General features: G+C 39.4%; 3 protein-coding genes across 3 annotated transcripts; 1 reads left to right on the forward strand and 2 right to left on the reverse strand.

Moving 5' to 3' along the window:
* Positions 1–1,562: 1,562 nt before the first annotated feature.
* Positions 1,563–5,555, reverse strand: olfm4.1 (olfactomedin 4, tandem duplicate 1). Its single transcript, XM_088355138.1, is given in 4 exon segments — positions 1,563–2,428; positions 2,504–2,651; positions 3,624–3,836; positions 5,547–5,555. Coding segments are annotated over 4 exon segments (1,236 nt in total).
* A 3,126-nt stretch (positions 5,556–8,681) lies between these two features.
* Positions 8,682–16,956, reverse strand: lrrc74a (leucine rich repeat containing 74A). Its single transcript, XM_088354602.1, has 13 exons — positions 16,810–16,956; positions 15,008–15,183; positions 14,297–14,404; positions 14,124–14,217; positions 13,938–13,987; positions 13,776–13,857; positions 13,609–13,694; positions 12,065–12,259; positions 11,902–11,997; positions 11,686–11,829; positions 11,455–11,559; positions 10,427–10,512; positions 8,682–9,299 (listed from the first exon to the last, which is right to left on the reverse strand). Exons 1-13 carry the CDS (start codon positions 16,907–16,909, stop codon positions 8,819–8,821), a joined length of 1,803 nt encoding a protein of 600 aa, XP_088210728.1. The 5' UTR covers positions 16,910–16,956; the 3' UTR covers positions 8,682–8,818.
* A 1,265-nt stretch (positions 16,957–18,221) lies between these two features.
* angel1 (angel homolog 1 (Drosophila)) lies at positions 18,222–27,791 on the forward strand. The gene is made up of 9 exons (XM_088354360.1): positions 18,222–18,346; positions 20,490–21,149; positions 21,234–21,454; positions 21,562–21,631; positions 23,296–23,738; positions 25,769–26,072; positions 26,141–26,171; positions 26,240–26,397; positions 27,331–27,791. The coding sequence occupies exons 1-9, from the start codon at positions 18,280–18,282 to the stop codon at positions 27,492–27,494; spliced, it is 2,118 nt and encodes a 705-aa protein (XP_088210486.1). The 5' UTR covers positions 18,222–18,279; the 3' UTR covers positions 27,495–27,791.
* Positions 27,792–27,909: the final 118 nt, after the last annotated feature.

The following is a 27,909-nucleotide window of genomic DNA, read 5'->3' on the forward strand; positions in this document are numbered from 1 at the left end:
GACACTCGTAATGTGCAAAAACAACAAGTGCAAAACAAATACAATAAAGCAATAACACAATAACTGTAAAATGTAAAACGTAAACACACACCAAGTAGGACCACCTCTGAATTCTTTAATGTTACGTTCCCGTGCCAGCGCTGTTGCCTTCATTCGAATAGTTATTGTACTGACACTTCTACTTGCCTCTCTTTGTTCAACAACCCACTGTTCAAGTGTGTCCTCTAACTGTGGCCATCTCGCTTTATTGCCAGGGAAACTTTGTTTAGTCTTCCTTACTTGGCCATCGATTCATTAATGTTGAACTCTCTCGCTGCTGCTCTATTTCCGTGTTCTACTGCGTGACTGATCACCTTGAGTTTAAACTCTGTGTTGTAAGCGTGTCTCTTAATAGGAACCATTTCAGGGTCTTTATACAAACGCACAAATAAAAGAGAATCGTTGTTTAATATTTCCCAGTATGCACAGCGCACTTCTTCTTCTACGCAAAGAATTGAGTCGGTGGCTGCTTACCGTAAGTTGCGAGACCTTGTAATTCAATATTGATCCATATATAAGGCGCACCGGATTATAAGGCGCACAGTCAGCTTTTTAAAAACAGATTTTATGTGCGCCTTATAGTGCGGAAAATACGGTACCTGAACTATCATACCTATGATATCTTTTATTTAAAAAATCATATTTGTGTTTCTTTAACCTGGATTGTTCGCTTTAGACAAAACAGTGTCATCTATTGGTCAAATATAACACACTCGGGCTTTATAAAGCTGAAAGTTTAATATTTTCTCTATGAAGTATGGCCAACTGATTTCAAAGAGCCCTTATGGTTCTTTTCCTATTGCGCCTATCTGCTTTTATCCTACTTTTAGCAAAGCTGTTCAGGGCAGACGCATTGGGTAAGAGGATAGGGCTTGGGGGAGTGCTGGAGAGTGACGTTATGCTTGTGCCTGCGTGTTTTTATTTTTGTTTTTATTTGGTAGTGTAGCATGAAAATGGTGAATGTTAGAAAATGCCTGCTTCTAGTAGAGTTCAAATGCCAACCCAAATCCCTAGAAAGTTTATTCGAGCGCGACTAAAAAATGCACCTACTTGTAAGTGCGTCATGAACAAGCTGACTGAGGCTGCAATGACGACACAAGCCAGGAGATGGCGGCAGAGAGTAACAAAGTTTGTTTTGATTGGCCTTTGCCCCCCTCGGACAATGCAGACAAATGAGGTTGGGATTCAGAGCAGGCTCCTCGGCTAGGAAGCCTTCCGCACGGCAATCACTAGGCCTGGTGGGCTCGTGGTCCGGTCCCTTCCTCTCGAGCCACTGTGAAGTCAACAAGATCAATCTCCCAAAAGAGGAGAGAAAGATCCAATTTTCTCTGAGGCCTTCCCTATGGAGGGAGTTGTGCGCCATGTCATCAGTGAAATTTACTATTTGCGCTTGTCAGCCCAATAGTGGAAATTGTATGAAAAAAATACACAACGGACAATAATGCAAGAGAGTATTTATTCTTGGATTTCAATCATAAGAGGTATACATGTACTTGATTTTATGAGACAAAAGAAGGGAAAACTCATTGTGACACTTGACTTAGGTTACAATGTCAGATTTGAGTTAGAGCAAAAGGGGGTTCAATGGTTGCCTTCACCGTGTGGTTAAACCAAAGGTGGTAAGTAACAAAGTAACCATTGTTGTACACGTACAACTTCTGATCAGTCGGATTGTAGTCCATGTTGGAATACTTGTCCTGGAAGCGTTCGAAAGTTACACTGATGTACTTTTCTTCTTCAGTTTTAGTGTCAAACATGAAAAATATCTCTTCGTTCTGGATGTCAATGGTCCTGACCGCATAAAGGACACCACACACCATAAAGATGTTGTTGATTCCTGGTTTGTAGACGCTAGTCTGCCATACTTTCTCAATTCCAAAAGATTCTTCGTTTATTTTAGCGAGGACCACCTTGCCGTCCGACTGATCAGTGGCATAAGTCACCCAAAGGCCGTTCTCATCGGAAGCGAAATCAAAAATCTGATGCGGGTAGTTGGCGTAGGTAAAAGTCGAGCTTGCCCCGGGAATCACCCTGGATTCATACGTCAGGCTGGTGAAATTATACTTAGCCAAGCCAAATGGACTGTAGTTCTGATAGTATAGTGTGTTGCCACGGACTATGTAATTGCTTCCGAGACCATGCCACCCGCTTGAGAGGGTATGATGCAGAAAAGGCTTTCTTAAAATCAGATCTTTGTAACTACTGTAGAATCGAATGTCATCGATATGCAGAGAAGAGTCTCCAGAGTACCAGTACATCGACTCCCTGTCGCGAATCGGCTTTGAATCTTTGCCCCAGCCTCCGTATATATGTGAGGGGCCCAGTTGAGCATTGATCTGACTCACAAGAGGCTTGCTGACCTTGATAAGACCTGTATGATGGCAAGAACCTTCGCCAAGAGAAATGAACACGTATTTGATGTTCTTCACACACACAGGTCAACAAAATGTGTGGTAGAGCTTACCGATGTTGGGGTTAAAGATCTCTTGGTGGCGTCTCTCGCATTCTTCCAGCTCGGCTTGGAGCTTGATGTACTCTCGGCGCGTCCGCAGAACTAAATTCTTGTCGTGGGTCTTCTCCAGCTTGTCAAGGGTTTTCACCATGACAGTGATCTGAGTAATAAAGAAAATGATGCAAGTTTAAAATCACTGGGAGCTGCAGACCAGGTGAATATCCAACCCACTTTATTTGTGTGCCAGGAAATGGCCCAATATTATCTTTGCAAAAAATCATGCCGTTGTTCAGTATCTTTGCTTTCTTCTTGGGTAACTGTAACATTCATCCTTATCCTTATCCCTGTATATATATATATATATATATATATATATATATATATATATATATATATATATATATATATATATTTATACAGGTGCTGCTTGTATTCTTGCATCTTGTATCTTCTTAGGGCCCGCTAACTTTTAATCAAGATGGCCTTCAATTTAGTGCCGGGAAGTCTGGTCAAGAGCTTGCCTCCCCTTTCTACATTCCTTTCACTCCACAGTGACGCATTGTACCTTTTGTGTTACAAAGTTTCACTTTCCTTACTGCTCATTTATTATGCTTGCACGCCATCCAGCGACCAGCATTATTCACTTCATCTAAACATGTGATTTCTTTCTAAACCGATCAGATTCCTTTCATGTATTCATGTAATCTCACTTAGGCCAATCAGAGGTGTTGTTTTATGCGTGTGGTTTCAATAATGAGTCTTTAGCAAATTGGGGTGTGTTATTCCATCCTGAACCGATCTTGGAAGCAGATCTAGGAGAAAGCTAAGGTGGGACGCGTCTCTGATGAAAGGGCTCTTCATCTTTATACAATCTCAAGTTTTAACCTTGACATAAGTGTCCCTTGTTTCAAAAGCCCTGCTTTGTTAAATTATCTCAAAAATAGTCTTAAGTAAATTTGTTGATTTTTTTTCTCCATCTGAAGAAAAGGTGAAAATGTTTTGTCAAAATGTTATGCAAAAACCTCTGCCAAGATTTTTTTTATTTAATTGTATTTTTATTTTAGAAGATTCAATTGTTTGCCTTTTTTTAAACATTAGAATCCCCTCTTACAATCCATCTTTGAGAACTTACCTCTAGGCGAAGAGACTCAAAAACAGTAGTAGAGCTTTTTAAAGAAAGCTTCAGTTCCTCAACCAGGGCCTCCACTTGTTTAATCTTCACCTCCATATTCTCCAAAGTGGCATCACTGTTATCATCAGGTGTCTTTTCCAGTAGCTCTATTTCCCTTGTCAACTCGATGATCTTTTCCGCATACTGCGTCATTTTACTTTCGTAGTCCTCGATCTGAAATGATTGAAGTTTGTTTGCTGTTATACGTTACTTTTTGTATCTATAAATGCACAGAACCCACAGATTTTTTTGGGAGAGTCAACATTAAACCTATTGGCATGGTAAAACGAGTTCGCCTCTATCTCGGTATCGTTTTTTTTTGTTGCAAACGAAGCAAGCGGTTTGATGCTACTGTGCGTATGCGTCTGCCGCCTGGGGATTTCCCATCACGCATCATTCTGAAAAAAAAAATTAAAAATATGGTGTACGATTATTTTGTATTTTGTTCGGGAAAATACAACAGTTTGTACGGGCATGGAGCCGTGGAAGTTGACAGGTATGCAATACTAATATCTGGAACTGGTACTCGCCCATTTTTACTGGGAAGAATACAATGTTAAGAATAATGATTATTTTCCATTATAAACTGTAAAATCTTGTAATAAGTTATAAAAAATACTAAATAAAACCCTGTGTATACCGTATTTACAGCAGGGGTTTCAAACATATGGCCAGCATGCCAGATCAGGCCTGCCAACGGATTCAATCCGGCATGCAAGGTGATACTGAGAGAAACACATGAGAAAAATGAGCTGCATCCTGTCAAACAACAAAATATATCCACTGAATGTCGCCAAAGTGGAGCCCCGCTCGCAAAATAAAGCACCCACTGTAGCTGTATTTGGTGACTACGATTTATCAACCAAAGAACATAAGCAGTGAAGTACCCATATTCAGGTAAAGAAATGCATTCATATATTAAGAAAAAGACTTTCAAATCATTAAATCATTTGCACTTCAATTGTTTATTAGTGTGCTATTTTTTCACTCACAAGTTTGCATGAGTTTCCCCAAGATAAATAGACTGAAGTGGAAAGGAATTCAATTGTTGTTGATCTTTTTTTACAGGTACAAAAAAATTTGATAAAAAAGAAAAAACCTCAACGATCATTTAATAATCGTTATCTATTTGTGAGCCTCCAAAAGATCCCAAACCCTACAGCTAAGGCACATTTTTATGCCATTATTTAATGAGTCTGGCTCCTGCAAGATTGCTTTTTCCACCATGTGACCTCTGAGCTCAAATCAGTTTGACACCCCTGTGTACAGGAAAAAAAGAATATCAAGTTAAAGGAAACACGTGTATAATTTGTTTACTAGACATTGTTAAATTGTAAGGTGCAACAAAAAATAAGTGCTAAAAAGAACAATGAAGAATACATACTTCAGTGACTCAACTGCACCATTTTCTACATTTTTTGACCATTATTTCTTACGCTACCTGTAGCAACAAAATTGCAGACAATTATGTCATCTTCTCCTGTTATGTAAAATACTGTACAGTAATTGCAATTTTCTCGACCTATGAGTTTTCTAAAATATTGACATCTATGTGATAGTTCGTGCATTTTTGCTTATTGTTTAAATCAGTATTGCTCTTTCTAATAAATTAAGTTGTTTCACCTCTAGGAAGCACTAAATATTGCACACTGTCCCTTTAAGGATCAGTAGGGAAGTTGCTGTCTCACAGCCCTGAGATAAGAAGTTCAATTCCAGGCCATTTTAGCAGATTCTTAGCATCATTGAGCAAGGTGGTCATTCCCTGATGCTGCATTGTTATAATTGAGCCTCTCATTTCCCACAAATGATGCTATCACACATAGTGAGAAATACTCCTTCCAAAAAATCTGACAAACAGCTCTCTATATCATCACCAAGAATTACCTTGCCCATCTCCAGTTGGAGCTTGTGGGAGATCTCTTCCGATGCTTGTTCCACCACCACAAGATCTTTTATGGGAAACGTGGCACTGGGCAAAAACGCATCACAGGTACATGTGTCCGCCCCCCCGCTTCCAGCATCAACATTGGTGCTCAATTCATGCCACTGGCTCAGACCCTGAAACATAATAATACTGTTTAGATCAGGGGTCTCCAACGTGGTGCCTAGCGGACACCAGGGTGCCCCCTGTGGACAGCTTCGGTTCCCGCGGACCTGTCCGGAAAATAGCTTACCAGTGCTGGGTCATTGTGATTTTCTCGTAAGATTATTTTTTAATGATTGGCTGAGTCTATTTAACTTTACTTTCAATGATTACCCTATGTAATAACATAATAATAACATAGTAACAACATGGTAATAACATGAGGAATTGTTATATAGAAAATGCATATCAAACTGGGTGCCCTAATCAGTTTGAAAAAGTAGCTCCTGTGTTGAAAAAGATTGGAGACCCCTGGTTTTGATAGATGTACAAATATTGTTAAAGAAAGAGGGAAAAAATATACCGTACTTACACCCCAGGCCAGTGTGGAGCCCAGTAGAGCCAAAAGATAGAGTAGGACAATCATTTTACAACACCAGTTGGGTAATGGTACAGAAGCCGAAGACTTCTCCTGTCTTTATATAGCTCATTAAAACGTCTTGGAGGATGGGACACCTGTCCAGGTTCACAGCACTGTTTGCTCAGGTGGAGGTCAAATGCAATGATGTTATCTTCTTTAAACAGGAACTCAATTAATTTGACTCAAGTGATCCACGGATATTAGAGTTCCCAGTAGTCGAACTTATAATTGGGTGTGTCCAACACCTGACAGAATTCTCAAGCAGACATGATTGTATTTAGGACTGCAAATCTTTAGTAGGGTTGCGGGGGTGCTGGAGCCCATCCCAGCTATCCTCGGGCAGTGGGCAGAGGACACCCGGAACTGGTTGTCAGCCAGTAGCAGGGCACACAGGGACAGACAACTCACTCGCTCATTGACACCTTGGGACAATTCGGACCGGGCAATTCACCTGAAATGCATGTTTTTGGAATGTGGGAGGAAACCGGAGTGCCCGGAGGAAACCCACGCAAGCACGGGGAGAACATACAAACTCTGCACAGTAAGGCCGGGAGCTGGATTTGAACCCACGCAGGATGTTCCCACGACCTCAGAACTGTGCCGCACACGCGCTAACCACTGCGCCGCCGTGCTGCACGGTTTGAATATTTGTATTATTATCATTAAATAAGTAAACTAGATGGGGCAGCACGGCGCCTCAGTGGTTAGCGCATCCACGGCACAGTTCTGAGGTCATGGGATCGAATCCTCGTGTGCGGAGTTTGCATGTTCTCCCCGTGCTTGTGTGGGTTTCCTCCGGGCACTCTGGTTTCCTCCCACATTCCACAAACATGGATGTCAGGTTAATTGGCCGTTCCAAATTGTCCCTAGGTATGAATGAGCGAGTGAGTTGTCTGTGTCTGTGTGCCATGCGACTGACAGGCAACCACTTCAGGGTGTCCCCCTTCCCACTGCCCCAAGACAGCTGGGATTAGTTCCGGCACCCGCGTGACCCTACTGAGGATAAGAGGTGCAGATAATGGATGAATGGAACGAAACCAGACCTGAAAAAGTACAAAAAAACATATTTAAGAATATGAAAAGAGAAAGTTACAAATAAAAGTCCATGTAGCTATATTCACCTAAACCCTAATGTGTAATATCAGACCACTTGATAGCACTGTATTGTTTGGTACAAGTGAGAGCCAGTGATACACGGCAGAGCGTAGCAGGAGGATGCCTGAAGAACATGGGGCTGATCTAAGAAGGGATTCCACGGTGAAAAAGAAATACAAAAATAAAAAGTAACATTGGTATTATAGTTCATGTATTTTTGCCTAGTATTCAATTTTTTTTAACTGGAAGACAGATTTTTTTGCACCATGAGGGGGTACTGCATATTACACACTGTCCCTTTAAAGATATTATCACTGGTTGTAGTTTATAGAAAAAAAAAGATTCAAGAATAACATTTACTTCATTGAAATAACATTTTTAAACAATTACCGGGTAATTCTGTGTGCCATAGAACATATTTTTAAGACACAGTTTTTAAGATATAAGTGTGTCTAATCAAAATTTCATTCTAATTAAAACAAATAGTTATTCCTACTTTTTTCCCTCAAATAATTACAAGTTAAGTAGAAAATGAATCATTATTTTAAAAATGATTTTATATAAAAGCATTTTGTTTTTCCATTGACTATGAAAATAAAATCAAAGTCCATAATTCAGTTCATAATTTTGTATAAGTACATCTTTTTAAATACTTCTTTTGCAATCAAAATTTTTTGTTGTTCCAAATACTTGATTTCATGCTTTTTTTTGCAGAAAATTTACCTCCCGACTTATTTATTGTAGAAAATAGAATGTAGCAATTCAAAACTAGTAATGATATCGACACTTATCAATATTGATGAATGATTTTCTGTTTTTTAATAATCGAGCATCTGCAAAGGAAACTGCATAGGATGCCAGTAAGTTATTTTGACTGGTATACCTCACTGTTGTTCCGTGTTCGGTGTATCATGCACTCATCACATCATTGTCACTATCAGCCAATAATTTTGCTGTTCTTTGATTTCAAGTTCTTTAGGGTGGATCTATTTTTGCAACGTATGGGGATTTAATAAAAAGAAAGGGCTCAGGACAGGGCTTTTAGAACAGGGTGGAATTTCTTATCTGAGGGTTGGGTCATCCCCTGTTCTCCTTGCAAGTTCAAAATACATTGAAGTCTTCTTTTCTTGTTTTGAGTGACTACTAAACTGTAAACTCATCAGTGAGTATTAAAGAGTTTTTTATTGAATGAAAAAAATGGTAACAAACACTTCTTGTTCAATCAGCAGAACTGATTTCGAAATAAAAAAAAGAGCTTCATTTTGTTTGTTAAGTGAATTACATACACTACTGTTCAAAAATTTGGGGTCACTTAGAAATTACCTTTCTTTGATGAAAACAAAGTCTGAAGGATATTTTTTTCCCCCCAAAAGAAAAAAAATATCTAACCTTCTTGATGTCTCGACTATACTTTCTATTTATTTTGCAACTCATTCGATTCTATTGTCTGGGTGACCCCAAACCCTTGAGCCGTAGAGTAGACTATTAAACAACATTTTTGCAATGTTTTTAACATTTCTTGAGCATATTTCCACAATATTCTTCATTTAGTTTTCTTCACTTCTTTGTTTCAATCCGAGCGGTGCTAAGAGCAGGTCTGGATCTGGTCAAATGGTTAACATTCGGTTGCTTAAATTTGCTCTTGCCCATTTGCGGATTGGAGCGCACGGCCCGTTCTGTGATGGACCTCCCTTGGGCAGATTGAGGGCAACTAATCAGCAAATCAGGTTGTGAGCGTGAGTGCAAAATGTGGATGTGATCGCTGCTGGGGCTGGAGAGCGTGGCACTTTTAGACATGACAACTTGGTGCCAGGAGCTGAGGGGAGTGGCTGAAAAGTGATTTGGCTCAGCGGAATCGGTTTTAGGGTCTGTTGGTGATATAACCAAGGAGCCGTGGGGCGTGACTGCATTCACGGCGCTCTGGAACGTCTTGAGGATGCGGTCGCTCTTGTGTTTCTCTTTTTTCTGACGCGATGCCACCTTGCGTAGTTGTCTGCGGTGGTTCTGCATCATCTGCTTTCTGGTATCTACCAGTCCCCTGCAGAGAAGCATCGGCACTGTTTAACGTGCTGTAAGGAATTTGGAAATCTCATACTCCCTAATACCATATTCTGGCTCGTGTCATCATTGCATGATGCTTGTGCAAGTACGTGCATTTCTTAGACACGCTTGAATAAACTCTTCTTTTTAAAATCTTTTTTCAGGGTTTGGGTTGGCAATTGGACTGTACTAGAAACAGGTCTTATCTTAATTTCACCGTTTTCATGCTACTTCGACTTCATTGTCAAATATGCTACAGAATATGCACAACATACAGAACAGATGAATCGACTTCTTCTTTCCCGCGTGAAAACATGCAATTAATAAGGCACAATACCAATAACAAATAGCAGCAAGGTATGTGCACTCTTACTGTTTTCATGCTACTTCAACTTCAACTTTATTGTCAAATATGCTATATGCACAACATACAGCACAGATGAAATTACTTCGTCTTTCCTGCGTAAAAACATGCAATTAATGAGGCACGATACCAATAACAAATAGCAGCAAAGTATGTTCATGCGTATGAAAATGTAAAAAAAACAAAAAAAAAACGATATAATTTCGAAATTAAAAATGTGCAAGGTATAGCTGGAATCTAAATAGAACAGTTTTGGATTCATTTGGCAGAAGGCAGCAGGATGGGAGGGGGTAGGTCAGCAAGAGAGTTCAGAGTACTGACAGCCTGATGGAAGAAGCTAACCTTGAGCCTCCTGGTTCTGTTCTGAGACGCTGAAGTATTTTGCCTAAAGGCAGCAGGTTAAAAAAGCTAACAATAACAATAACAAAAACATCATAATTGGGGGCCTTGCAAGAGAGCGTAAAGTAACGTAACATCAAACAATATAGGAAAGACTACGCAAAAATGTTAATATTATAATAATTAAACCATGAATTTGAATATTAGCATTTTATTTCATTAAGTAGGCCAAGTTTTATTTAGGGTCGTAAATAATTCTGTTTAACAGCATCGTACCATTAGTCAAACAATAATAACACCAGTGTTTGACAAGACGATTGCCAATACTTGATTTTTTTTTAGCAATGAACCAAGAGGAGATTGTGAAAGACAAATTGGGCAATACAGTACAAGAACATGAAAATACGATAGGACATAATCACCTGTAGTCCACCATTCCTGTCCTGTCACGATCAAACCTTTGGACGAGCCCCTCGATCTGGAATCTATCCAAGGGAATGCTCGATTGCTGAAATGAAAGATTCCATTCTAAAAATAAGCTCTTAAATATTTTTTTTGCATTCCTTTGTGTTAAGTTTATTTTGCTAGTTTCTGTTTTTATTACTGAACATTTTCAGTATTATTTCAATCCTCACTGTTGGTAATTATTTTGACTATGACTACTACGCAGCACGGCGGCGCAGTGGTTAGCGTGTGTGCGGCACAGTTCTGAGGTCGTGGGAACCTCCTGCGTGGGTTCAAATCCAGCTACCGGCCTTACTGTGCGGAGTTTGTATGTTCTCCCCGTGCTCGCGTGGGTTTCCTCCCACATTCCAAAGACATGCATTTCAGGTGAATTGGCCCGTCCAAATTGTCCCTAGGTGTGACTGAGCGAGTGAGTTGTCTGTCCCCGTGTGCCTTGCGATTGGCTGGCAACCAGTTCGGGGTGTCCCCTGCCCAATGCCCGGAGATGGCTGGGATGGGCTCCAGCCCCCCCGCGACCCTAATAAGGATAAGCGGTACAGCTAATGAGATGAGATAAGATGACTACTACACACTGTTTACATTATTGTCACGGTTTGCCAAAGCTGTTCTTTGATTTCCAAGCCCTTTAGGCTGGATCTGAATTTTGTAACTGAGGAGATAAAGGGCTCATGGCAGGGCTCCTAGAACAGCTTTGGAGGGTTTTTCTTTTGTACAGTCCTCTCCTGTTCAACATTCATTAATGTCTTCTCTCCTTCTTTAGAGTGTTTAATAAATGTATAATATCCATTGTGTGTTTGTTAGCGTTCTGGGGAAAAATACAAATGTATGTTGCAAAAGAAACTATTCCTGAATTAACAAGTAATTATTTTAATTGGGAAAATATAGAAGGGACCATTGGGTAAGGGACAAGAGTCAATCCAAATTATTTGCCTTAGAAAAGGAATAATTTCATGCTAATCTCAAAATGGCCAAACAATTTTCAAACCTGTATTGCGTTCCTGAAATCAACCACAGGAACTCTCATGGTGCCATCTTTGTCGATATTTCGGAAGAAATCCCACAGACGCAATTTGTGTTGATCCAGATAGTCCTTCGATAAAAATTTGCGAGTGTAATACAGATTGTGATTTAATAGTCACACTATGCATATGTATTCATTGAATTTATGATGGCGTTGGATTCACTGCACAGGTTATCATTTGAAAATTCAACATACCTGGAGGACTTTCATTGGGTCGATACGCTTGATGGGTTTCTTGCCAATGAACCCTCCAACCCCTCCATACTGTACATCCAAATTTGAATGCTCTTCACATGTCATCTCCAGTAAATGTAAAAAGTTCTCATTGACCAGCACATTCTGCTCATCAGGAAAAGAACATGGCGGATGTTGCATACATAGACAAATATCTAGTCATTGATAACAACTTACACATATATCAATCTTCTCCAAGGCAGTTTTAGGATTTTTCTTCACTGAATTGATCAGGGACAGCGCCCCTTCTACAGTTAGTGGATTGCAAGCCAGCTGCATGTACAATGAAAACCGGATTTTTATGACAGTTCAAAGTCTTGGTCATCACGAGATTACTCACCATCAGCACCCGGAGTGTATCGTTGTACTCAAGACCTTTGCAGAACATGCTGACACCCTCATTAGTGATGCGGTTGTTGTTGAGATTGAGGTGCATCAGCGTGTTGTTAAATTTGAGAGCTTCACCCATTGCTAGGGCACCCTCGTTTCCAAAACCGTTCCACGAAAGGTCAAGGTGTTTTAATGTTGTATTTACCTAAATATAATGAAGGATAATATTCCATGCTAATATTAGACCTAAATAAAGGAATATTTAGTTCATAATAACTCAAATTGTCTGAATTGCCCCAGTTCATTTTGTTATTGGGTGGGTAGTGATTATGTAATCGTTCTACCAAATTTATAACCCTGTTCATTTATTTTTTTCGGGAGTTGTGGGGCCTTGGGCTTAGAAGTTGAAGTTGGTTCATATTAACCCTGGTTACAATTCTCTCCAACCTTGGTCCACTATGGTAAAATACTATACGTAGCCAAAATACAATACAACATTATTTATATCTGTACATTCAAGGAAACTGTGGGGGTCAGATGCATCGACATTTCGTTCTGTATACACGTGTACTAGAATGACAATAAAGTAGATCTGAATCTGAATCTGAATCTCTGAATAGAATTACTTTTGCCAAAAACATTTAACGTGTACTTTACCCCAGTGGAGTCTTCAGACAGAACTGTACACGCTTTAGATGTTTCCCTTCTGGTTTGCCGTATAATATCCACTGCTCATTAGATGTGGTAGATGAGGGAATTCAATCGAAACTTTCCCAAATCCCCTCCCTCCATCTAGCTTCCTCTCCTAGAACCAATATATTGTTGTTGTCATGTTTACTGATGTGACTCACCTGTGCCCGCTCATTTGGCGCCAACCGCCGCGGGTTCTGATTAGCTCCCTGTCCCTAGTTAAACATAATCCTGTCAGTCCCCTGTTGTCAGTCCGTCTGCAAACCTCAGTGTATACTAGGCAAGCCTTTTTCGACCCTGACTCCCACCTGTCCCGGTTTTACTCCCGTCTGTCTCCGACTACGACCGGTTTTGATCCTGACCACGTCTGCTCTCCCGTGCCGGCTTATGACCTCTTTTTGTCCCCGACTACGTCTACTCTCCCCTTTCTGGCTTACAACTCATTCCAGACCACGCTTTGCTCTCTCAGTCCCAGCTACCAAGCAGTTTTTCCGTCCCTGACACCGCCATCACTCGGTACGGAAGATCCACTTCCGTGTTCGGATAACAGTCAGAATCCGAGAGCAACTTATCTCCGCGTCCAGCAAACACCAGATCTTTCTTTAAAAAAAAAAACTTGTGGTAAACGTCACGCAATTGGGTCCTGTCTCTGTTCTGGTCCTGACAGTTGTTGCTATTCTAAAAAGACTTATCTCTATTTTTATTTATTTATTTTTTGCACGAATGGAATGTTTGCAATTAAAATAGTTCCAAAAAATGCCCCTCAAAAAAACAAAAAAACAAAAACAGAAAAAACTCCAAGGACAACGACTGTACAAGGCCAGCAACATTAGATGAAATGCAGAAATTGCCCAGGACTTTTACCTTGAGTCCAGCACAAAGAGAAACTGCTCCTTTCATTCTGAGTTGATTCCAACCAAGGTTGAGTACCTCCAGATGCTCATTGCTTGCTGTAAGTAGGTTAGACTTGTAAAAAGAACTTTACAATATTCAACCTCGATGTTATGATATAAAGATAAGTGTTCGCAGACCTAACAACAGTCCTAGATGTTCACCACCCAGCCCACAAAATTTATTATGGCTGAGGTCTAGCTCCTTTATGCTTGAATTAATCTAAATGGGAAGAAAAAAACTTCTAAACATAGGAAATGAGAGCATGGATATTTGTTGATGCAGATGGATTGATAACTCACTGACAAGGCATCTGAGAAATATTTTGCATCATCGTCTCTAAATCCATTTCCTGTTAGTTCAAAATGATAAAAACATTGATGAAATCCGTTTGAAAAGATAGATAGCTAGATAGATAGCTAGATAGCTAGATAGCTAGATAGATTGATTGATGGGTAGATTGATTGATTGATTGATTAATTGATTACCTGAAAGCTTTATTGATTTTAGTGAAAGACTGTCCAGCAGCATTTTGCCCACATGATCGGCTCCAGAAGAAAGAAGTTGGTTGTTGGACAAGTCCTGTAATTTGAATAGAACAAGAGGAGCTCACACACTTAATAATGATTAACTAACGACTTGATTACTTTTTTTCAAGTACCAAATTTTGGATGGTGAAATTAGCCTTTAGCATCTCTGTTAGATCCTTGGTTCCCTCTGCTTGTATGTAATTGTTGGCCAGTTCCAGAGTTTTTATATGCACGTCACTCTGAATTAAAAGGATTAAAGATTAACATTTACGGATCCATTTTTTATAGCTAAATCCATAATGGCTGAAGGAAGAATGGTGCCTGGACTGAAGAAAAGCATGCATTCTTAACCTAATGACCAGGGGTCACAAACATGGTCCTCGCGGGCAACAGGTAGTCCCCCATGAACACTTGACGAGCCCAAGAACTGGTTCTGAAAATATCTCGTGAAGAGTCACTATGGTTTCTAAGATATTGTATCGCTAACTGTCATAAACCATTATTGAGAAGAACAGTGTCTTTAAATATGTGATCAATTCTTCCAAAATCATTTTTAAAATTAGCCAATTAGCTTGTTATGTAAATCATTCAGTTTTTTTATACAGAGCAGCTGTTTTAGTGGCCGACAAAGCCTTTTATAATCGCAATAATTAAAACTTAGTAATAACATAATGATATAGGAGCAACATTGGAGTAATATTATAAGTTGTTGTTATCGATATGTGTATTCAACAGGTTGCCCCCCTGCTATGGACAATCCAGTGTCAGTTTAGATGTACAATTTTACAAAGAGGTAAAGAAAAAAAATTCACATAGGACATGATCACAGTTTTGCGACTCACCACCAAAGCAATAGCAAGTGCCTTGCACCCCAAAGGTCCTAGGCCATAGTGACTGAGAACCATGGAGGGAGAGTTGAGGTTTTGGATGAAGTATGAGACTGGAACAACACCAACCAGCTTGCAGGCTTGTACATAAACATCCAATACAGATGTATTGATGTTTCTCTCTTCTTTTTCTGTTTTGTCATAAAAAATGGGTATTCACGATCCTTCAGTGCATAAGCCACTGAAAGAATGCTTGGATGAATATAATGTACTTAAGTGTACATTAGCCGAACTGAAATGAGCAGGAAGGTTTCTCAAATTGATGGGGTTAACAGTGTTGCATTTATTTCTCAAAAACGGGTCTGAATACAGACACTCCCCTACTTACAACCATTTGGCTTAAGTAAAACGGTAGATACGAACACTTTATTCGGGATATCGAAAAATATTGTTGTAAGTTAGATTTTGTATTGTGTGCACCTTTTTCAGAGAACAGGACATTACTGTGGTGGCGCTGTGAGAGGTCACCCAGCATCAACCCCAAAGAAAAAAATCAGACTTCTACTTACTAGTTCGTGTGTAAACGTACGGTATACGTGTACGGTATCCCGAGCGAGCTAAGAAATTTGAAGTCTTTATTGTTTAATATCTCGTGCATCCATTTAATATGGTTGGTGTAAAGTGGTAAGAAGAGGCGAGACGTTTCTTTTTAAGTGAAATTGGAATAAGAAAGATTTATGCAGTTGAGAAAAATGTTAGATAGCTTTGTTTGGCCTCTTTTTACCACGGAAGAGGACCTCTTGAAGCGCATCTTCCAAAAGTAAGTTAAACTTAACTTTATTTATCTTTATAGAGCATATTATTTCACGAAATGTTTACTTTTTAGTACAAAGCAATATAGGTTACTTATACAAGCCTTATACATACATATATAAACCTTAAACATACAAAATATTGCACTGAAGGAACTTATGAACAATCGTCCAGAAGGGCAACGTCTGTATTGACAATGTAATATCACCCAAAGTCACTCAGTCAAATTCGCCCTATACTGCCCCAGTCTGATGCGGATGTTTTAATTCATGCGTTTGTTACATTCCGTCTCGATTACTGTAATGTACTACTCTCTGGTCTCCCGAAGTCCAGAATCAAGAGTCTGCAGCTGGTACAAAATGCTGCAGCGAGGCTTTTAAGTAAGACAAGAAAGTTTGATCACATTACCCCGATTTTAGCTAACCTGCATTGGCTCCCTGTTAGCTTAAGATGTGATTTAAGGATCTGTTGGTATTATACAAAATCATGCATGGACTTGCTCCCCTATATCTTTCAGATTCAATGTCCCCCTATGTTCCGGTCCGGAGCCTTCGCTCTAAAAATGTTGGTTTACGAGTGATCCCAAGCGCCAAGAAGGGATCTGCAGGTTCCAGAGTGTTCTCCATTCAGGCCCCGGTGCTGTGGAATGCTCTGCCCTCTGAGATTCGATCTGCAACTTCAGTGGAACTTAAAACACATTTCTATTCTCTAGCTTATGAATGACCCATATTTATTGTTGACAATATCTGTGTATTATTTGTTATTGCAACATCCATTGCAGCCTGACCATCCTCATGTGCGGTCCCTTTCACAAGGTTTCTTCATACTTTTCTCTGATGAAAGTTTTTCCTTGCCCCCGTGTAGATTTTAGATCAGGGGATGGTGAAATAATAGCCTGTAGTTTGCAATAATTTGTGGTTTGTGCAGCCCTTTGAGACTCCTTGTGATTAAGGGCTGTACAAATAAACATGACTTGTCTTGACTTGACAGTAAAATGCACTTACCCTCAATGTCTGCATCAGAATCCTCTTCCATATCTTGTTTCAATGTTGTAGATAGATCATCATCTTCCAAAGAGAGGGACTCAAAAGACAGTGTTAACATTTTGCACCCAAAAAAGAAGGAAAAAATCCTCAAACAAGGACGTTATATACAACGAGCTATATTCTATATGAACATTTGCATCTTTGAGGTGAAACAAAACTCCTTGATGTAACTCTATCTGACAGGCAGCGCACGAGATGTACTGCTCTAAATAATTTAAACCCATCTCCTGACTTGTTCTGGATCAGTCAGTCGAATCTTAAAACATGTTTAATTGCTCATTTGATTAAACGATGGTTTTGAACAAAAGCAGATAACACAAAACAGACTGAGATTCCAAAAAGCGAAGGTTAAGAACTAAATGAAACAAATATTATGTTCTTTTAAAATGAATCTATTTGGGGGACAGTCTGAAAAAAACAAAGAATGCTAGCACATTTAAAAATTTTAAAGAAAGACATAGATATAGTTTGACTTATCATAAAGCAACTGTCATTTCCTTCTTAAAATATCCTCTTTTATATATGAACCAACTTTCTTCCTTTGTTTTTATTTGTTTGTGTGCTTTCATTCTTTTGCACATGTTTACTTATTTAATTTGTTCTACTTGCACTGAAAGGGGGAGAGGCCCTCCAATTTTGTTATAATGTACAATTACAACAACAACCATTCTTTCATTTAAGTAACGTAAAAAACACACTGTTTATGTTTATTATGTTATAACGGGTATGTTTCATGAGAGGACTATGCGCCCTTTCTGCTCTTATTCATTCAAACCAAACGATGCTTTTTATTGTTTGTCTAGGCTTTTTCTTTTAAAATTTTCCAAATGAATGCAATTAACAATTGCAATTGAATAAAATGTTTTCAGCTATAACTGAATATTTCTGGTTATATTCAACAATGTGTTATTACTTTTCCCTTGAAAGGTAAATTTAACACCCTAAAAAAGACTGTGAAATTTTTTTTAGAAATGTAGATTTATTTACTCATATATTTTGCTAAATGTTTCTGCTAGTGTCATGCACTATTTTCATTGCACTATTTTTGATGAGGTTACAACTTAGGACAGTCTACAACCACTACTTTGTAATTATTTCCTGTCCTATATTTTTTTAATAGTTTCCATTTTTTATTTTAAGTACTTTGTTACATGTTTATCTTGTAGTACGCCAATTCTGGTTGAAAACAGTGTTTACTGCGTTGTTATCTATGCCAATAAAGACAATTCTAATTTTATTTAAAAACTCAAACCCTGAAAACAATCAAACGAATTATCAACGTGAAAGCAAAAAAAGAAATATAAAAAAATTAAATTTAAAAAAAATACTGAAGCGAGGCTACACGTTTTCAATAAAGTGGTTGAGTAAAACTGCTATGGCCGCAGCATGAGTTAATACCGCGCATGCGCGAATTGAACGCGTAGAAACATGATCGGCAGCCTAATATTTTTTGCTTTGTATCCGCTATCTCGCTACTTGTGCAGACGACATTCGGGTAAGCATAATCGTGATCAAAATATGCATTTTGTGCATTTAACCCTACCACAAATTTAATATTTGTCAAACGTGTAGAGATGCCACACGTCTGAGAATTCATTATGCTTGCCTGTCCAAAGGGCTGATGCGGACGGGTTAAAATATTGTTTGCAGTTGTTGTTGTTTTTCTATTGCTTTTTTTAACTACTTGCACAAAGTAAAGGGTGCTGAGAAAGTTTAGTTAAGTTGTAAAAAAAAATGCCGGCGAGGTTTTGGGGCCAACATGCTAACTCGCTAGCTTGCACCTGTTATCAGCGCTCTTGGTTTGTGACGTCACTAACACAGCACGTGGCAATGTTATGAAGTACACGAATCAAGTTAAAACAACCTTTTATGTGCGCTAAATTTGCAGCATGCTTTTTATCCAATGATACAAGATGTACCCTATCGTTTGACTTAATTAATGGTAGATATACTATACATATTACTGTACATTTAATATCAATATTTTGTTGTCTGAGGAAGGTTGTGCAGAATTTTCAGTAACAAGTAGATTAGTTTAATGTAGTTGCAATTATGTAATATTTATTTCGGAAACAATGAGATAGCCGTTTTTTTTATCTTCTAGATTTAAAAAAAAATGTTTTAATGTGCAGCACACTTTTATGAAATTCGAGGAAGTTAGTCGTGTAAATCCCACTGAGTAAATGTAAATAATTATTCAACAAGCTACGCTTTCAGTGGTGCAACAATTTATTGATTAATTGAGAACTATCTGGGCGGCACAGTGGTTGAGTGGTTAGCGTGTCCGCAGCAGAGTTCTGATGTCACGGGATCAAATCCAGCTACCAGCATTCCTGTGTGGAGTTTTCATGTTTTCCCCGTGCTTGTGTGGGTTTCCTCCGGGCACTCCGGTTTCCTCCCACATCCCCAAAAATATGCATGTCAGGTTAATTGGCCAGTCCAAATTGTCCCTAGGTGTGAATGAGCAAGTGAGTTGTCTGTCTCTGTGTGCCCTGTGACTGGTTGGCAACCATTTCAAGGTGTCCCCTGCCCACTGCCCGAAGACGGCTGGCATGGGTTCGAGCACCCCCGCGAACCTACTGAGGATAAGCCGTGCAGATAATTGATGGATGGATGAGAGCTATCCATCCATCCATGTTCTGCACTACTTATCCACAATAGGGTTGCAGGGATGCTGGAGCCCATCCCAGCTATCTTCAGGCAATCGGCAGGGGACACCTTGAAATGGTTGCCAACCAGTCACAGGGCACACAGAGACAGACAACTCACTTGCTCATTCACACCTAGGGACAATTTGGACTGGCCAATTAACCTGACATGCATATTTTTGGGGATGTGGGAGGAAACCGGAGTGCCCGGAGGAAACCCACACAAGCACGGGGAAAACATGAAAACTCCACACAGGAGGAAACCCTGAACTAGTTGTAATTGAAAACTAAATTATCATTTAATTAATTGTCAACTGGTTCAATAATTGATAAATCATTGGTTTTTGGAATAAAATATAATTTACTGTCATTTTGACATGTTTTTTGCCTAATGCACAACAAAAAAGGGGGGCATTTTGATTGTTCATAAACATTCAAAAGATAATACACCACTGTTTAAAATATTTAGGTAAGAGTAATAGTAGAAAAATGAGTAATATCAAATAAAATAATACAATAAAGAACTGAATCTTCTTTGCCATTATTGCAGATTCCAATTAAGGCACCTAACTGGTGTTCCATTTTGAAGGTCTCAATTTCAGCTTCTTACCTTGTAAATGTTGGCCAACTGTATGTGTTACCAACCAGTTCAGGGTGTCCCCTGCCCACTGCCCGAAGATAGCTGGGATGGGCTCCAGCACCCCCGCCACCCTACTGAGGATAAGTGGTGCAGATAATGGATGTATGTGTTACCTTCTGTTAAAGAAAAAAATCTTTTTGGTCAAACCAGTTATCAAAAGTACTGTATGCATCCTACAATGGTCATTGGAAATATGTTTTTTTAGAATACATGGTTTAAAAAGTCTTTGTTCCTCTGAATAGTTGATTATTCAACAAAATGATTAACAGATCATTTAAATATTGAAAACTAATAATTTGTTGCATCCCTACCACATTGTCAATAATCATGCCTTGTCTATTGTTTTGCAGTTGCCAATGGCACTATGGCAAGGGTGGTTAATGGTTCTACAAACCAAATACCCATTGAATCTTCACAAGTCTTGCTGGACTCACAGTTTGGCCAAAGCGGTTTGTCGATGGCAAAAGAAAAGGAAAAGATGAGCAAACAGTCCTCCAACGGGAATGATAATACACCAGATGAAGAACTTGTACCTTCATGTATTGTAAATGCACCTTCTGACATGGATAAGGCCCAATCGTTATCTGAGGGAAATGACACAGAGAGAGAAGATGATAAACAGGAGACTCCCAAAAAAGAAATTGAGCAAATGCAGTCCCCACTTGAGCAGCAAAACCTTCAAGAAACTACAAATGTTGACCATGATCCACCTGTCATTGGCTTTCTAGGGTCACTTGCGAGGATAGAATGTGAAGAAAACTCGGGAAATGCACCTGTGTGCAACACAGGAGAAACCGAGTGCTGGGATGAATACAATCACGTGATGCTGCCTGGTAGGACAAATGAGAAGGAGACATTACATGCCACCTTTGGTGAAAATCAGCGTGAGACAAAAATTGGGTGGCCCTTCCCTTCCGGACCCGGCGGTACAGAGGAAATCTTTTGCCCCATCTGGCAGTTTCCTTCTATGAGCTATTACCCTTCACTGAAGCAGGAAACGACTTTTGATGGTTTGGATATGACATCTCCCTTTAATTTTTATTAGCGATCATTCTTTATTAATAGTTTATTAAAGCTACTACCTATTCCAACAGTAATTTGGCGGTTATGGCAAGAAACTACAACAGAGCACTCTACTAACCTGATTCCTTTCACAAAGCCCTCCATGGATTTTACTCTTATGTCATACAACATCTTGGCCCAGGACCTGCTGGAGGCTAACATGGAATTGTACGCACACTGCTCCAAAGAGACATTGAATTGGACTCAGCGCTGCAGGTTGCTCTTGGAGGAACTACAAAAATGGATGCCAGATGTGAGTCAAACTCAACATAAGAAAAAGATCCCAAAACATCACCTTTAAATACTACATATCAGGCAATAAACTGACTTATGTTATTTACTATTTGTGTTACTACTTAGATCATTTGTCTCCAAGAGGTCCAGCAGAATCATTATCAAGCGGAACTGCATCCTTTTCTGACGAGGATGGGTGAGTCTTTTTGAAAAATGTGAATTTCGAGATTTAAAAGACCCTTTGCATAGCAATCATTGTGGTTGTGGGACCAAAGCAGTACCAAGTGTGACTTATCCACTTTTACAGAAACTATAAAGAGTAATAATCTCAATTTTTGGCTGTAAATTTTTTTCCATTACTAGATTGTGCTAAATCTGTGGTCTCTGCAGCTCTTTGAGACTCCTTGTGATTAAGGGCTATACAAATAAACCTGACTTGACTTGACTAAATAAAAACAAAAAATGTGACTTGGGCGCCATCCAATGTAATCTAGGTGTTACTTTTGTATAAAGGACATTCAATTCGGTCAGTCCAAATGTATTTGTAAAAGCTAAGTGCTCTATAAAAACATTCAGAGTACAATAATAAAATAAAACTCACTCCTTTTCCTTACTTAAGAACCCAGGATCCAAATACATAGACACAAATAATGGTTAAAATAAAATTAAAACAAAATAAATTATAATTAGAAATAAAATTTATAATGTGATTTTTCTTGTGGGTGTAAGGACCTTTAATATCAATAAAAAGCCTAGACTTTTTAAATTACTCTCTGAGCATTGTCATACACTTATCCATATTCCCTCAGAATGAAAAATATTTGGACCAATGTCACTGTTAATCACTCACATCACTAAACACTGCCCTGTTCTGCTCTAAAAAACTCAATTTCTTTCATGTTTTCCTGGGGCTGAAACATGTGCAACCATACGCATTGACTGAATCTAGTTTGCACCTGAAGAAAACGCCTCCTCTCCTTCGGGGTGTTATTTCAAACCCAGGTTTTGAGAAGGTAGGTTATTAAAGAAAAGGCTGGAGGTGATGAGCAGTTCCTTTTTGAAGTTTTACGCACAGAATATTCCGGGCACAAATGATTACACACATAGGCTGAGGAAATTCACAAGCGCAAAGACTAAATGGCTCACCATCTTATACTAAAAGGTTGGTCCATAAGCTAAATTAAAACTTAAACAAAACTTAAGAAACAGCCGTGGAAATATCCAATGACAAACCTTTGTCTGAACCGATTTTAACCATTAGTGATATGATGGCGCTCAAGGCCTCTTCCAGCTACCAAATAAAACACAACGGAAATAAGAGGATAGGTTATATGATTACGATTAAATAACTTAAGAATTTATTTAATTACAACTGAATAATGAAGAACATATAAACGACTGAAATGATGAAGAAGTTACGACTGGAGTAATTGTACAATTATGCGGAAATATTAGCGGTAACAAATTTTGAAATTACAACACACCCTTCAGCAACCAAAAACTTCTTTGTTAAATCACAGACAACGCTTTTTTGTTGGCTATCTGCTTTATTCTCTAAAAAAAATCAGTTTTTTCATCCTGCATAGGAAAATAAATCTATGTGAAACAGAAGTCTATCTTTGTTTCACTCAAGGCTAACACATCAACCTTCCTTTTAGTCATCATCCTTCCGATCTCTTTCTTCCACTCGGTCGCTTTACTTCCTCATCCTCTCACATTTAGTGACCCTATAACTAGGGTTTGCGAGACCTTTCGGTCTCTCGCCCCTCCTTGCTGGAGAAGATCATTTGATTAAAAAACAAAAAAAGCCCTTAATCCATTGAGTGACCTTTGTAAGATGTTCTTCTGGTGCCCTTGCAGGCTACAACTGTGTTTACAAGCGACGCACAGGAAACAAGACCGACGGCTGTGCCATTTGCTATCGTAGCAGTCGCTTTTTGGAGGTGTCGGTCATGCCGGTAGAGTTCTTCCGACCACAAACCGAACTCTTGGACCGACACAACGTGGGGATAGTTTTGGTCCTCCAGCCCGTCGTCTACCAGGGGTCCGAAGTGACGGCGAAAGGCTCCTTGCTATGTGTGGCCAACACACATTTGCTGTTCAATCCCAGTAGGGGGGACATCAAACTGGCTCAGTTAGCCACAATACTGGCAGAGATCGACAGAGTGGTGAAACTGTGGGGGGCTAAAGGGCAACACTGTAACGTTATCTTGTGCGGGGACTTCAACACTCTGCCCCATAAACCGCTTTACCAGTTCATCACCACTGGGGAGCTCTACTATCAGGGTCTGCCGGCATGGAAGGTGAGACTCAGCTACCGTAAATTTCAAACAACAAACAGCTACTTTTTTATACATTTCAAACACTGCAACTAACAATATGACAGTGGCGGTCCGTGCATTTCCCACTTAGGCTTTCACTAGTGCCACGTCTGAATTAATCCAACCCTCAATAACTATTATATAACTATAAAACATTGACTACCCCTACAGCTGTGACACATCTAAAAAAGCATCAATAATAACCTCATGAAATTGCACTATTATTTATCACTATTTATTCAATTACTCTTTTGTGGATAATCCATGCGTTTCACTTCCTTCAAGATTTTTTTTTTCTATCGCCATCGAAGCTAATGCTAAAAGATAAGCCCGTCTTGTCATATTTCTGGCATACGTTTTTATTCTATATATAGCTGAAAAAGTCCATTCGACAGTAGTAGACACTGATTTTCTTTCCTCTTCTCTTCGTTGTGATACTTCTAGCAGAATGCCTTAGGGTTGGGCACCTGCCCCGGGACTGGGAGGTCACAGGTCCTAAGACTTCATTCCTAAGACTTAGAACATTGGTACCCATTGCCTCCCTCCTTGGTGCTCAGCATGAGTTAAAAATGCTTTAAGCCAATATAAATTAATGGGGTTTACGTTTGTTTACACACTGTCCCTTCATGTTTGACGCCCCTTAGCGGTTGTTAGGGAACTGCAGACTGAAATTAAAAATGCTTTGAGCCAATATGAATTTATAAGGCTCACGTTTGTTTACACACTGTGCCTTTTTGGCTGACGCCACCTAGTTGTTTTCCTGGGTACTGCAGGCTGAAATTAAAAATGCCTGAGCCAACATAAATTAATGTGGTTCATGTTTGTTTACACACTGTCCATCTATGTCTACCACCACCTATTGGATCTCTAAGGTACTGCAGGCTGAAATTAAAAACGCTTTGAGCCAATATAAATAAATTGGGCTCAGGTTTGTTTACAAGCTGTCCCTTTATGTTTGACACCACCTGGTGGTTTTCTGGAGTACCGCAGCCTGAAATTAAAAATGCTTTGAGCATAAGTGAAAAGTGAATGGGGCTCTTGTTGTTTACATACTGTCCTTTTGTGTCTGGCACTGTCTGGTGGTTTTCAAGAGTACAGCAGGACTCAATTGCAAATGCTTTGCACCACTATAAATGAATGGGGCTCACATTTGTTTACACACTGTCCCTTCATCCTCACGTTATTTGGCGGTTTTCTCGGGTACTGCATCACCAAATTGGGAGATAAGCTGACACTAGTTCCTAACCAAGGTGTACATGATAATTATTGGGCTTGCACTCATCATACTGATAACAGCCTAATATGATATCACAGATGTTGTCCCGTTAGGAAAAATATAACCGATAATCAGTCACCTGATGCCACACTAAAAAATTCAATCAGCCGACACTACTTTTTATAAAGATTCCAAACATGTATGTATAATGATTTTTTTATGTAGTACTAGCAATACTTGGTCTCCTCTCTTTCATTTTGTCATGCACGCAAGGGATGGGAAAGCTTAATATCAGTCTGATAGCTCAGCATGTTTACAGGCTGTTGTGATTGTATGGGTTTTTAGTCAGTACAGTACATTGAGTTTTGTTTTATAGAATGTTTTTTTGTTGCGCTCCTGTGTATATATTAATACCTATTTAATAATATTGACTGCTGTGCTCGTTGATTAAGATTGAGAGCTGTGGGCACAGTCTGCAAATGAGTCCGAATCGCGGCACAATGTGTTACTTTTCTGTACTAGACATTTCCCTGCAGATATTTTTAAAATGTAGGAAGTGGACAAAAATGACTCATGGCTGTTTAGGCATGCAGCTTATAACCCGGTGCGGCTTGTGAAAAAAAAAAATCTTTTTGCTTAAAGTTGCGCATGCCGCTTTGCAAATAGGTTTTGCGATTGGCTTAACAAAATTAGATATTTTTCATGCCTTGTTATTAGTGAAATAGTAGTAGATGTTGGCATGTTTTGTTTTGTTTCCGATTTCTGATGATCTTCACCCTCTTCCTTTATACAACAGGTTTCAGGTCAGAAAGATCTTTCACACAAAATAACTTACAATGAATTGCGCTCTCCTCTGTGGCCGGACTGCCTTGGAATTTCTGACTGCTGCCAGTACGTCAGAAGCCCCGGTCCAGTTGTAGGTCAACGCTCGAACCTGCAAACAAATCTGTCTCACAGTATAACCTCAATTCCTCAAACCCCTCTTGGTCGGAAATTTCAATACAGCAGAGAATTTCTGATAGAACTGCAGTCCCATCCAATTTCATGTGTGCGTCCACCTGATTTACCACCCATCCCTGATGTCATTAACAACCATCCAGGTAGAGCTTTACGCTGCAGAAATTCACATGACTCAACACATTTTGATTGAACTGTTACTTTTTTGAAGATATACCAAGAAGAAGTCATCCATGTTTTAGGTTAGTCAACCTTAAACTCTGCCAATCAAACATGAAAGCCACTTAATGTGTTTTTTTGTCTATGACAGGTTTAGAAACACTATCAGGCACCAGTTAAACCTAGAATCCACCTACAAACACACCCTTCCTGACTCTGGCGCCCCGGAAATCACAACGCTGCATTCTGAAGGGGCAGCCACTGTGGACTACATCTTTTATTCCCCTCAGCACGTCTCAGATGAAGCAGGTATTGGAATTCTCTATGATTACACATCATTTTCTATACAGTAATCCTTTGCTGTATTGCGGTTTACTTTTTGCGGTTTTGATGTGTTGTGGGATTGTGCATTGTGTTCTTTACCAGACAACACACAGTGCATGCTATCACAGGGGCAGGTCGCCAAGGGCTATGTGTGTGTTTTGGGTGAGCGTGGCTCTGTGCGCGACTGAGATAGGCGGGTGTATCCTGTCAGTCAGACAGCCGGGTCGGACACACAGGTAAATGTGTCCACCCAAAACAAGCTGAGAAGCACAGCAACAGTTAGTATTTTACTGACTCGTTACATTGTATAAAATCAGACTGTGATGAGGGTCAGAAGTGCGCAACAAAATGTTGTTATCGGGTCCAGGAACTGATCGAGGCGGTGTTGGGAGATAAAGCAAAAGTAGGGCTGCAATCTGGCCTACTGCTACTGCTACTGGTACATAAAAACCAGCACAAGCCACCCCTGCTGAGCCTGTATCTCACTAACGCAAGATCCATTACCTATGAAACGAATGACCCAGAGCTACAACCCGTGGAAAACCATTACCTTAGTGAGGGTTGTATTTTAATCATCACGGAGACCTGGCTCAATCCAAGGATCCATGATGTTAGCCTCTCTACATCGCTTTCTTACTCTGAAAGGAGAAGTTCTCCAATATTGGATAATGAAAATAAAGACCAATTATTCAATTGCAATTCTGTTTTCTGTTTTTTTTTGGGAGATCTAGTTAATAAGTGTTTTGTTACAGTCATAAATGTTATGTTACTCATATTTATTGAATAAATAAATGTTTGTACTAAATGTTTGACATTTGCAAGACTTTTTAAGAACGTGAACCCCGCAAAAAAAGAGGGATTACTGTATTCTATAATTTGTCTATTTCAGTACTTCAACATTTTTGTTTTCCTTGCTAGGTGGCCAATTAGGCAGCAAAGGTCTGAAGTTGCTTGGTTATCTCTCACTGCCGTCTGAGGAAACCTTGCGGTTTATGGAGGGACTTCCCAGCTCCATATTCCCATCGGATCATCTCAGCCTTTTGGCTAAATTTCAGTTGGAACTCAATGTACCAGCTTGTTAAAAAAAGCTTTTGAAAAGAGTTCGGTTCAAATGTCACAAGGCATTTTGCTACTACAGCCTCTTAAGAATTGCATTCTTAAAACAGAGTTTAAAGTTGCCAGTTTATGGCTAAGTAAAAAAAACTATCAATCTACTTGGTGTCATTTTGCCTGGAATATGGTGATATTATAACTTTTTTTTATTTGTACAGATTTTGCAGAATAAAAACCAATGGGGTCATGCTTGACTCCTCTTATGTATACCAAGTGTTAAAAACGTGTTTTACAGTTAATAAATGTTTGAATTACCTGTAATGTTATTGCTTTGTGATTCATCTTAACAGATATTTGATTCTACATTGTCAAGACCAGAACGGAGATAGGGCCTACTTGCGTTACGTTTCTCTCAGTTTTATTGGAAAAAGGAAAGGGTTGCAC

Source organism: Urocampus carinirostris, chromosome 15 (genome assembly GCF_059441175.1).
Source record: "Urocampus carinirostris isolate Australia breed hairy pipefish chromosome 15, RoL_Ucar_1.0, whole genome shotgun sequence".
Taxonomy (NCBI): domain Eukaryota; kingdom Metazoa; phylum Chordata; class Actinopteri; order Syngnathiformes; family Syngnathidae; genus Urocampus; species Urocampus carinirostris.